This window comes from Rhinolophus sinicus, chromosome 15, assembly GCF_057876585.1.
Source record: "Rhinolophus sinicus isolate RSI-liver-muscle chromosome 15, RSI-T2T, whole genome shotgun sequence".
NCBI classification, from domain to species: Eukaryota; Metazoa; Chordata; class Mammalia; order Chiroptera; family Rhinolophidae; genus Rhinolophus; species Rhinolophus sinicus.
In genome coordinates, this window is record NC_142515.1 from 2,232,163 (window position 1) to 2,245,229 (window position 13,067).

General features: G+C 54.5%; 1 protein-coding gene across 7 annotated transcripts in view; it reads right to left on the reverse strand.

Moving 5' to 3' along the window:
- Positions 1–13,067, reverse strand: part of MGMT (O-6-methylguanine-DNA methyltransferase) — a 263,434-nt gene that overhangs the window by 14,140 nt on the left and 236,227 nt on the right. Inside the window, exon 6 of one of the 7 annotated variants that reach the window (XM_019728250.3) lies at positions 8,811–9,095. The exons of the other annotated variants lie outside the window; for them this stretch is intronic. Within the exon in view, the coding sequence (XP_019583809.3) occupies positions 8,919–9,095 (177 nt within the window). The 3' untranslated portion in view covers positions 8,811–8,918. Of the gene's footprint in view, positions 1–8,810; positions 9,096–13,067 lie in introns of those variants that run through there. 7 annotated transcript variants of the gene reach the window in all.

Sequence of the window (13,067 nt, forward strand, 5' to 3'; positions counted from 1 at the left end):
CCACAAACTGGGTGCTTAAAACAATACACATTTGTTCTCTCCCAGCGCTGGAGCCAGAAGTCAGAAATCCAGGTGTCGCGGGCTGCGCTCCCTTCTGGAACTCCAGGGATGCTCCTTCCTGCCTCCCCCAGCCCTACCGGGTCCAGGTGCCCGCTGCCTTGTGGTCACATCGCTCCAACTCTGACTCTGTCTTTACATGGCCTCTCCTCTGTGTCTGTGTCGCTCCTTTTCTGTTCCTTAAAAGGACACTGAGCCTTAGATTTAGGGGCCACTCAGATAATCTAGGATGATTTCATTTTGAGATTCTTCACTTCTTCACATCTGCAAAGATCCTGTTTTCCAAGTAAGGTTCCGGGGATTGAAACATATCTCTTTAGGGCCCCCACTGATCCACTGCAGGAACCAGGGCGTGGTGAGATCACTTAACTCACGCAGGGCAACCCAGCACTAACATGGACCCTCAGCACTGAGCAATACTGCCGCCTTTCCCCATGGCAGGAAGGGCTCTGCAGACAGCTCACACAGGGCACCGTCCTCCCAGCACGGAGACCAGAGGCCACGACAGCCAGAGTTCAGACCAGCATGACGGCACCGGCTGAGGGCCACTCCGAGGCCGTGTGTGGGGAGAGGCGGCCTGCAGTCAGCAACGAGCTGACCCACAGCACCCTGGCAGGCTCAGCCTCACACCGCAAACGCCCATCCTATCCTTGTGAAAATCTGTTCATCTACATCTGAGACCAATTTGCTGGAAACTACAGAATACCTGTCATATTGCTTCCTGGCACAGAAGTCAGATGTTTGCATGGAAAAGTACCGACAGGTACATACCTCTTGGTGTTGTAATATTTAGTCGTGTCATTCTACATCTCAAAGAAAAGGCAGCTTTAAATAAATGCGCGTTTCCAGCTCTCATGAGGTGCCCTGGCCTGGAGACGAGTGGGAGCTGGCTGCCTCTGGCGGGTGACAGCGCCGCCGCTGTGGCTGTCCCCACAGCACACCCAAATGCCGCTGCATCAAATGCTACCTCAGGCCTTTGGCTGGAGTCACGTGGAGGCCCAGATGTGTTTGGGAACTGGGTCACTCAGAATCTACAGCTGGAGGGCACAGCCGGCCCTTAAAATAAACGCACACAGACTGTCACATGTGCTCCCTGGGGGTGGCAGGTGGCCCTGCTTCTTCCGGGCTAGAGGCAGGAAGGAGCTGAGCCCCCAGCCCGCCCAGATAGGGGGTCACCTGACACAGGTTTACTGTCAGACAGCTGAGGGGGACGTTCTAACCCCCCACCCTCCCCAGGGGAGAGAGGAAGGGGAGGGGCCAAGCAAATGAAAGATGCACGCAGCCCTCAGCTTGGCTGTGCTGCTGTGGAGTTAAAACCACTTTGCATTGTGTATAACTTGATTTTTGTCATTTGATGACGTATAGTTCATTCCAACAAAATGAGGACTTTGTGAACTGAATGTTCCTCCACTTGTAAGGGGCCGTCTCCCCGATGCCGACTGCACAGGCTCAGTCCTGGCAACCCCCCGGAGGCGGGGGGTGGTCACTCCTGGTCTGCACACAGGGGTCTGCAGCAGTGGGGGTGCACATGTCACAACAGGCCTGTGGTCAGCGGTGGGTGCGGCCGGGACGAACACCGGGATGGCCGTAGCTTCTGCGATGGCTGCTCCTGTTTATGAGGAAAGCAGCAGAACAGGCACCGCCGCACCCAGGCCACAGGCCACCCCGGGCCCTCCAATGCTGCTACACCCTCTTCCACCAGTTTGGGCAACTGACGTGTGCCCTGCAAAGCTGGTGGGGTGATGACAGAAGTGTCTTCTCAAGAACCTGCAGCCCCATTGTCTGCTGGTACAAGTGCATGCTGCAGGCAATTTAAGTCATTAAAACCATCAGAAAGAGGCCCTTGTGCCACCAGAACCGGGGGAGAGCACTCTACCAGGTCTAGGGCCTTCTCATTCTTCTGTTTGAGTCCACACTTGGGTCTCTGGCCTCAAAGCACTGACGGGCAGTCTCTCGTCAGAATTACAAGCCTCCACTGGAGCACAGGACCCTGGGAGCAGGCGGGGCCCAGCTGTGCCATCAGTCACGGCCACCTCTCCTCAGGCCCTGTGATTTCCCTAAGAAAACGGGTAAAAATTCACACATATTTTCCTGTGAACCTCCGTGGGAACCACCCTCTTCAAACCAGAACTTATTTTTAGGCACATAGGATCCCCTGCCAGCCTGTCTCCACCAAACTGGGGGCCCAGACCCAGCCACAGCCTAAGTCAAGTCCCTCACTCATGTGGGAGGTCAATTTGCAGTTCTGGACGTTCTTGGAGACGCCAGGAGTCCTGGAGACAGGCGGGCACAGCACAGGAGATGACTCACACAGACGCCACCCCTTTTGTCACTTGAGCTTTCTTGTTGCAAAATGGAGAATACGTCCTCTCCCCCTCCAACCTTCCAGAAATAACACATGTGCATCCTCAGAGATATTAGGAGCAGGATAACTAGGTCTGGAGAAGGGTACCCATGGTCCCCTCACACAGAGATGCTTATCAGCCACACACACAGCGTCACCTGCTGGCCTCTTCCTTGGGGACAAATCCATACCTTCAGTCTGATGGTTTGTACAGCTTGTCTCCCGTGCCACCACCATGAGAACCCATACAGGCTGATGCCACGCAGTTTTCCACTGGATCAACGTTTGATTGATACAACCAGTCCCTTACTGATGGACCATCAGGCTGATTCCATTTTTTTATATCATAAGCACAACTTTGATGGCTATCCTCGGTCAGTTGTGTTTCTTTACTCGTGTGCCATGCACACATGCTTTTGTCATTATTTTCTTTATTCGTGTGTGCCTGGGAGGTTGGGCGATCTCTGCACACATGGGGAAACCTGGACGGGTCAGCACCCTCCGAGGTGAGCCCCATGCTCGCTGTTCTGCAGACACCGCCCCAGGGACCTGCCCACCTCGGCCTGATCTTGGTTCCTCGCCCCGGGCCTGCCCTCACCCTGCTGCAGGATGCCCACTGGGAGCTGTGAGAACACAGAGAAGGAAGGGGCCAGGCCTCTCCTCGCTGGCAACACTTGCAGGTCCGCACAAAGCCTCAGGGTGCTGAGGAAACCCCCCACCCGACCCCCAGGCTGGTGCTTGGACAGGTGTGGGCGAGGAAGCACAGCCGTCCTCCCCATTACGGCAGAGATGCTAACAGTATGAGAGGGTTGTTTGGCTCCCCAGAGACACATCCACAAGGACTGAACGGAAACGTGTGATGAGCTGGGCTCTCTCTCTGTCAGCAGGGCCCCAGCTTGAGGAGAGCACGGGCCACAGCACTCCTTGTGGGGTCAGAGGGCACTGAGAGCATGGCCCCCACGCCCCACCTCGCCTGTCGGCTTTGCCATCCCTACTGTTCCTTTCTTCTTGGAAGGGGTGCGTGCTCTGAGCTGTCCTTGTGTCAGTCACGGATCCAGCGGTGGGACAGAGTGTCTGCAGCGCTGGCAGCGTGGTGTCTGAGGCAGGCACTGCAGCCACTTTTAAATTTGGGGGAACTGAGGTCCAGGGAGGACGGGTCACATGTTTGAGCTCACGCTGCTCCCAGGGGTTGGGGGGTCTTCGAACCCAAGTTTGGCTGAACCTGAGGCTCGGTTTCTTCTCTCCCTCCTGGGTAAGAGCCTCCCCACTGAAGGCCCCTCAGAGGCCTGGGGAATGTCCCCAAGCGGCAGGGCTGTCCCACAGGGCCGGAGGCCAAACCTGCCTGCTGGAGGATGCCAAACACCTGCTTCCACGAAGCCAAGAGTCTCACATGTGTCAGCACCGTCCTCGTAGCTATGGCAACCCAAACATGCACAGGCAGAACTTTTCACACAGTATCACATGTTGCTTCATGTTTGGACACTGATATTTTCTCCAGCTGGGTTTTTCTTAATTTAAGTCAATAAACCAATCTGGAAGCAAACATACTATCTGTGTTTGGGTACCAAACAAAAGTGATAAGTAATTGGAAGACTTAAGAAAAATCTCCAGTGTGTGTGCAGGGATGACTGACCGCTGAGAAACAAGGGGAGACGAAGCTCCCCAGACCTCGGCTGTGTTCCTTGACCCCCTGCCCCAGGCCTGGCCCACTGCCATCGAGAAAAACACACAGACAGCGGAAACCCCGCTCAGAGCGCTGCAGGGACCACGGCGGAGCCGGTGGAGTCATTTCAGGATCTTGTAGTCGCTTCTGCGTCCCGCCACTTCAGAGTCCATGACAGTGACCACCTGGCTATCACATCCTGCATCCTCAGACCACAGCGACACCTGCTCCCTGTGAGTCCCAGCACCTATGTCCACAAGTGGCACTGTCACCGAGACCCACTCGTGACCCATACGGCAGCTGAAAAGCACGGCCTCCAGTGTGTGTGTGTGTGTGGGGGGGTCTTCGAAGGCGTCAACACCACCAAAGCCACATTTTCCAGGATCGATCTTAACTACTGTCCATGTGGAATTTTTCTTGTGGCTTTTTTCGATGAAAAAAAACTTTGAGAAACTTGAAAGGCTTGCTAATGACGTCTTTTCATCAATTGAGGTGCGTTCAGGCCGGGCTCTGCCCCAGTGTGCACCTCACTCACTGCCCAGGGTGCACCTCCAAGTTCTCACGCACCCCACCCGCCCAGATCCTTTCAGAGCCGACCGTGTGATGGAGACCAGACGCTCTCCATCTGTCGGCAGCTGGAGCCACGGGGTCCGGGGACTCTGGGCTGCTGCCCTCAGTCACTTAGGGAGGTGTCGGTACCTGCAGTTTCTCCAGCTCTGGGCCTGGCTTTCAACTGCCACCTCCATTCCTTCAGACAGACAGACGGAGAGACGGGCTGCTGGGCAGAGTTCCATTTAAATCTTAACGTCTTTCAAACTGATAACAGATACAATTGATGTGAACTTCAGCTTCCTAAACACAAACTTTCAATCAAATGCCCGTGAACAAGCAAGAAAACAGACCCTGGATGGGCTGAGGGAGGCCAAACAGTTAAACCCCTTGCCGAGGGCCTCGCACTGCCCTCTCTCCATGACCCCCTGCCAGGAGGGCAGCAAGCAAACACACATGCCAGTGACACACAGAGGCCCAAATACATCCCAGCGCTCAGAGATCACGGGGAAAGGTTCCGTTTCCTGATTGGTTTTCTGGGAAAATCTTTTGAGTGAAATAAAACAAATATTTTTCTGTGTCTCGTATTAAGCCCATTTATTTATCACTTCAATTTTCCTATATGTGGCTTGAAACCAAAATAGGACTGCGCTCCTTGGCAAGCTCTGAAGTGAAATGAACAATTTTCACATCGATTCAGCTGTGACATCCTGCCCGATCCAATGGCGGCAGAGGTTTGAGCTGGCATTGCTGCCTGTGGTCAGAGCAGCAGGCCTGCCAACAGCCAAGGTGGGGCACTCGCATGCCGACGAGACGGGAGGGGACGTGGCCACCAGTGCACGCACATCGTGCATGGGCCATGTCAGGGATGACAATGACATCCGTGAACACATTCCTGCAAGAATTTTGGTGAGTCCCTCAGGGACCGCACCTGCCCCGGGCCCGCCGTGCAGCACACTCCCCTTATGCTCGTAAGCCATCTCCTCGTCCAGTGCTTATTCTTAGGCTGCAGTTTTCAAGGACGGAAGTTCTGGGGTAACACTGCCGTCCACAGCGGGAGATTCTTGGCCACTGGAAGCAGCAGGTTCTCAGGCGTGAACAGCAAGGTGGGGTGGGGACCCTGGGAAAAGGCGCACCCTCCAGGATTCGATCTCCAGCCGATTATCAAGTCACACGAGGGTCGTTCGGTGACCGTTCTGCTGGGTAAGAAGCGGACACGAGTTAAACATCCCATCTGAGTTACTTACAGGTGAGGCCGCGCACTTCCTCAGAATGATGCCTCACCTGCCACCTCTGGCCATGGACCGGCTGAGTCCTGCCACCGCCCAGAAGCCTTCCTCCAGGGTCCCTAACCCACCTAGCCCACCCAAGACGGCCCACGTTCGGGCAGTCAGGTTTTCTTCTTCGGGCAAGAAGCAGTCAGGCAGGTACTGTGGTTTCATCACTGACTGGATGCAGCCACAGGGCGTGGAAAGAGGGAGCTTGGCACCTTTGCTCCTGGAGGGGAAAGGGATGGGAAGGACGCAATGACGCTGCAGAAACTCAGCCTCCTGCGGGGCTGAGGGCATCGATTTCATTGTGTTTCCACAGAAACAAACGTTACTTCCGAATCTTTCATTATCTGGGTCTCTGGAAATGGGTGAGAACAGCGTGCCCTGGCTGAGCGGCTGCACACAGACAGCTGTCATGCCGCCCGCGGGTCCCCGTGTCAGCGTTCAAAGCTCCACGCGCTGGATGGATGGGGAAACCCGATCGGTGAGGAGGACCTGGGGCCAAAGCCAAAGAACACAGCTCTCGTGTCGACATTCTTTTTATTTGGAAAATATTTTTGTATTTCTCTGTGCCTTTCCTTTTCCTCTCTATTTTCACAAGCCGTGCTGCAACCCCGAGGAGCGCCAGCAGCTCGGGGCGACCCGTGCTGGCTTTTCATGTCGGCCTCTGCAGAGCTTGTCCTTGGAGCAGTACATGGCCACTTCGGTTTGAGCTGGGCTGCTGCCTCTGTCAGCGGGAACCTCGGGGCATATATCAAGCCTGTTCTGACAGGGCCGAGGGAGCCCTGCGAGAGAGCAAACAGAACATGGTTTTGTGCTGCACCAAGGGCATGGCCCCAACAGGCAGTGCCAGGCATGTACAGCTGCAGGGTCACCTCAGATGGCTTCGAGGGGCGGGTCCGTGGCCGCACGTGGCTGCACGTGTGTGGCTGTGCAGCCCAGGACCCTTCCTCAGAGCCTGCCTGGGGATCTGGATTGCAGTGGAGGCTCCCCATGTAAGGGACTCACACTTTCTTGGCCCAGGAGGTGGCCTGTGTGCAGAGGGACACCTGGAGCATCATCAGGGTCTGACAGTGTCACGGGAAGGCCTGCTGCTCTGCCGGCAGCCCCGATGGTACACTGCACTTCGTGGGACTGTCCCAGAGCCCAGCTGACAGCTCCCTCCTGCTGCCCACTTTCAAATCCATCCTCAAGCAGCAGTGGAGGCTGGGGTCTCCCAACCACAGCCTAGTGCACTGCTATGGTGCCCTCTATTGGAAAGTGCTCAGACAAAACCCGCATCCAGGCCAGCGAGGCTGAGGCTGCTGCCTCCGAGAACCAGTGCAGGGCAGAGCAGGACGGCAGAGCGGACGACTCTCGGTGGTCGTTAATGGCTGCAGCGAAACCTTTTCCTGGCGAGCTTAGAACACAACCATCTTCATGACCCCCAGATCCAAAGTGCACCCCAGACCTCCCACTCATCTTCCCAATGTGTCAAAAACAGAAACGGGCCCCCTCTCTGCTCTCACAGAGAGACGTCCAACGAGAGTGAGCTTCTGGTTCTCCAAGCTTGCCTGCGGAATGAAGTGCTTGCAGCCCCGTAAGGCTCAGGGGCCCGAGTCCCCCCACCCCCGGCATCTACGCAGCTCCTGCAGGAATATGACTTAGCTCGCTTCAGAACTAAAGTACTGAGAAGGAGCCAAATCAGATGATCGGGTAATGCTCTTATCACTTTATTTTCAAGGGGAAGAAAATCCAGAATTGATCTGGTGGATGTAAGAAAAGGATACGATAAATCTTAAGTTGGTGAGGAAAGCCTAAAGTTTGTTCACGTTGGGATCCTGTTCTACTGTTGGCCTTGAGGTAACGCGGAATATAAAATACACCCGAACCGTACGCATTATAAGGCTGTATTTTTATCTAAGTTTCTGGTGACATATACAAACCACTTGAGCTTCTGTACTGTGGTTTCCACTGTCACAGGAACCCCTGACAAAAATACAGCTTTCTATTGCACAGCTGGGTATAGTTTATTTTCTCCATATATCATATGCTCTATCTTATTTATCCACATGCATAGCTACAAGTTTCCCCTCTGCTTTCAGACACAGTTAATTATGCAGCTAAGATGACAACATGATAATGGAGGATCAGACTGGGGGTTGCAGCAGATGCTGGAAATCTCTCCACCGCTGCCGGGGACATAAGCCCACTCGCCCTTGTGTGTCACCTCTGACTTCTAGGCTTGACCTTGGGGTGCTGGGATGGTGATGCTGGGGTCCCTCATCACCTTCTGTTCAGCATGTGCCAAGGCCGGGAGCAGCTCGAGAGAGGCTGGGGCTGGGGCGACACCATCCCTCAGACTAGTGCCCCTTCCATCACACCCACACCTAGAGAGTGGCCTGTTTTCCCCAATCATTTTGCAAGTGGTTATTTTCTATTCCATAGATACAGATTAAAAGTGGATGCATCCTGCACTAGCTTTTCTGGCAGCTAGAAGGTCAAAAGCTAGAAAACCAGCATAAGCACCCATTTCCACGGCTATTCCCCACCCTTCAACAAGGCGTGAGTGTGAACCCTCGACTCAGCAGCTTTGACAGCCAGGAAGGAGGGGAAGGCAGGAAACTTGCTGGCGTGGCCAGCTTCTGGGGACACACACGGCTGCAGCCTGGGCAGGATGCCGGGGCCTGGTGTCTGTAGCTGGCTCTGGGCACAGGTGCGGTGTCCGAGACAGCCAGCTGTTCCCTGTGGGCACAGGACGCTCCCCTTGCAGGGTGGTCACCCTCACACATCCAGCGCTCCCACTCTCTCATCCCTGTTTTAATAGACATTAGAATTGGCCCCACAACAGTGTGAGAGAAGGGAACAAACTATTCACACAATGGCCGGTCTTCTGAACGCGTTCTGCTGTACAGTGTGAAAACAAGTGAGGGCACACACACACATCCCCCAGGACACGTCCGGATCTTTTAATATACCAACACCCCCACACAGCCACTTCCGACACGCTGCTCCATTTAAGTGTCACACATATATTCACTCCTATCACAAATGCTCAATTCCGGCCGGCTGGCTGGGGTTCTGGCTGGACGGGAGCCCCCTCCCTGGCCAGCTTCCCCACCAGGCTGCCTTCGTGGGCCAGAAGCCATTCCTTCACAGCCACTCCTCCCGAGTAGTTGCCCATGGCTCCACTGCTGCGGACCACTCGATGGCACGGGATGAGAATGGGGACCTGGAAAACAGGGAGGCTACCATCAACCGGGGCTCTGGGGTAGTGAGCTCTTTGGGAGTCGAGAACTAGGCCCCCCGAGCTCACTGACCCGGGGCCGCCTCGCAGGGACTCCCACTGGCAGGCCGTTGGCGAGGGGGCTAGAGGGGGGCCCCAAGGTGGCTCTGTCTCAGCAACTCCCCAGGGTCTCGGAAGGTCTCTGCAGGCTGGGGAGGGACATGATGCCCCGAGGTGACTGCAGCATCTTCCAGCAAATCCCTTCGCACCAAGATTTGGGAGGAGAAAACTGAATTTCATTTGGTACATGATTTATAATGTGCACTTACAGAATTTCAAGTTACACTTCCAAGTTCTGGGGTGGCATGTAAAGTTCTCAAACCTCCCCGAGAAGGAACAGGTGACTTCCGGAGGGCTGCACTCACGCAGGCCACTTGAACCCAGGGGTCAGCACACGGGCTGCAGGCGGACGCAGTCCACACCCACTTCTGTAAATAGATTTCCTGGCACACAGCCACAGCCACTTGGTACATGTTGTGTGGCTGCTTTTGCAAAGCCTAAAACATTTACTCTCTGGCCTTTTATAGGAAAGGTTTGCTGAGCCCTCGTTACACCGCCCGTGCCTTGGGATACCTACGTCCCCTCCTTGGTCTCTGGACACTCAGAAAATTTGGGAAGTTCCAGCTCCCATCCCTTCCCACCTGAGGAGCTGCACTCGCCATCGCCACCCCCTACCTGGGCTGGGACAGGCCAGCCAGCTCTTCCACTGACCCCTCACAGGTGCTGGCCCACCCCTCAGTCTGTTCATGGCGCCGTCTCTCCCCCACCCCCCCAATGGCTTCTGAGACCTGGCGAGTGCCTGCCCCTGCTGAGGTTGGTGACAGGACAGGGGTCTAATTCCAGCAGGGATTCCTGGAAAGCCCACACAGCCATGCCACCTGTCTACTGAAGCTTTTCTATCCTAAAAACACTAATGTCTTGAAGTCCTCTATCCATTTCTCAGTTGGTTCAGAACATGGGAGGAAAAGAAAGGGGTGTAATTTATGGTCCCACAGTGGATGGAGCCACCTCGCGTGGCTGACTCCTCTCCCTGAGCAGCCTATTGACACAAATTTGAGCATGCCCAGTGTGCCAGGGGTCGCCTCACAGCAGGGGGCTGCCAAACACAATGGGCACCATGTGTCCCCCTGCAAGGGCTCTGGGAATCGGCGCCTGCTTAGATGTCCCAGCAAGCAGTTCAGGGAGCCTCAGCAGAGTGGCTCCTGGTGGGCCCCCGGGAGGGGTGGGGTCTCTGCAGAGTTCAAACTGCTCCTGAGGAAAGAGTCTGCTCGAGCGCCGGGAAAACGGCCTCATTCCTTGGTTGCTTTCTTGACAGGCTGGGTGACAGGCCTCACCACTGTGCAAAACACCACTGGCTGCTCCACGATGAGCGTCACTGCCAGTGAGCACAACTACAGGAACTGGGGCCAGCTCTAGGGACGGGGGCCCAGGTTGGGAAGAAGGGTGCAGATGTCAGTGGAGGGGACTGCTGAGGGGGACCTGGGGGCCGGGAGGACAACTTGGCTTGGGACCCAGGAATCTGATTCCCCCCACATCACACACCAGTCCAGATTCCCTCTCAAAGTTTGGGTTGCCATGGGAACACGTGCAATCTCAGGGCCTTCTCAGCTGACCAGCGCGGTGACGGTGAGAGCTGATTTCCTGTTCAGTGTAGTTTAACAGAGTGAAAAGCAGTAACACTGCCAAGTCCTGCAAATGGCATCAACCCCTTCTTCTTGGAAGGAGTAACACAAAACGTTAAGAATAGCGTATTTACTCGGATGCAGGGCTTTTGTCTGCTTTGTTTTATCAGATACCATAGTCACAGTAATAACTGCTGTGAGGACATGATTGTCAGATAATCTACAATTCAACTTTTGACTGATAAAGAGGTAGGTATTTAATTCAATTTAGTTTTGAAAACATTTAGGCACAATTTTCCTACCTAACAGCAGATTTCACAGGTGACCTTTGATTTTCTTTCCTCCCTATGAAATGACAAAAGTCTGTGATAGGAAACCCCCTCTCTACATACATGTGGATAGCAGGACTGCTGGATGGGACAGCAGGTATAATTCCAGCTACGGCCAGCCTCATCGTATGCACGCAGTGACTTACCAAGCATGCACTGTTTCCCCCAGTTACAAACGGACAACACTGCTTCTGCTTCCGCTCATGTTGGTGGCAGGTTTCACACTATTAAAATAATGAAACCTGCTAAAATTTATTGGGGCCCTAAGGACATTTCCAAGGAGCCGTGCCCTCCATGCCCGCTCCTTTAACGCCTGTGCTGCATAAGATGTAATTTTTATCAATAACCAAGCAGCTCATAATATCACAGCTGCATTGAAATCTTCATGCTGTGAAATCTAATTCATCCAATACGCGAATCCATCACTTACACAAACCCTTTCTCAAATGCTATAAAACTTCCAAACCCATAGATTTGTCTCCAACAAAAATAACACGAAGGGGCCTTTCAATCAATAGTGGAATCCCTCTGATTCTGGTGCTGGTTGAATATTTTCTCCAGCTTCACCTTTGTTCTTGCGGTAGCAGCCCACAGGGGAACGCGCTTGTTTCACTCGCGCCTCATCAATACCTAAATCCTGGTGAACAAGTGACACCGAGAAGCTGTAATCAATAACTCCCTGTGCGTTTTTTTCTTCTGGTCAAATGGTTCAGCCCCACTGACAGCCCTGCCACTTAGAACATGATGCTAAATCTTTATCAACAGCCATCTGGGTGAGTGGCAGAAGAAGGCTCGGGGGTCATTAGCGCTCGTGGCAATCTGTGAATAAACTAACTCCTCCGGAATGCGTTTTGTTTAGAAAAAGGTGGGAAGCACTCTGTGTGCCCTATTGATTGCCTCTGAACCGCATTTAGCAAATTCCGTCTGAGGATGAGCGGACAGGTGCTTTGTGGGGGAGGCGGGAGCAGTCTTCAGTCTGCTCTATGGGAAACTCTTCCTCCATGCGGGGTTTGGGACAGAGCCTTCCAGAAGGCTGCCAAACTGTCTGCCCTGGGCTAGTGAGTCCCGCATGGAAAGCTCTGGAAAAACCAGGTGTCTGGATGGGACAAAACTCCCACACAGTGACAACCATCCCTCCCTCTGGCAGGGGAGGAGAAACGATGCCAGCAGCCAACGCCGAGACAAGAACCAGCATTTATGGTGGGCCCCTGAAGGAATGAATGCCCAGTGAGCTCGATGGTGTCCGCAACATTCCAAGTGCATTTTCACCCCATCGCTGAAACGCACAACTGCTCTATTCAACCTGAACAGAGGTGTTTTCAAGGAGCAAAGCCTGATGATGTGTCTCCGGGCGGGAGCCCGTGCGGGAGCTTGTGCACCAAGGAGGGGAGACACCCACGCAGGATGTCGATCATGGCCCAGCCCCTGACCTGGCCCCTTCTCCCTCAGGTCTGGGCCACCTCCTGAATGCCCCAGCCTGTCCTAAGGAGGTTTTCATGAACTTTATGGGAACGCTTTGGGGACGGCCACGCTCCCTGCTGTCACCCACGCATCTGAAGCTTTCTCACAGGAGCACCTCTGACGTGGCTGCACCAGAACGGGAGGCGTCTCTCAGGCCCTGCAGCGGCTGGCACCTCTGCAACACCCTCATCAGGTGGAGGGTCCCTGCGTGAGGTGCACGCAGCACCTAAATGTGGAGACAGGCCTGTGGAAAGGCTGTCTTGGCACAGAGGGAGGCGGCTGCCCAGAAGAGGGGGCACCTGCTGCGTTTTCCTGCCAAGTCTGTCATCACCGCCGGGCTTGGCTTTGGCCCGCGACGGGAAGGTCACTATGAGGACTTCACGGGCATTAGAGTTTTAAGCCCTGTGAGAGCCTATTTTATAAATTTCAGTGACTGAGGCCATACTCGAACAGAGACACTCATAGAGATTAATAGCTGAGGAGCCAGTCATGCTGGTTGCAGGACA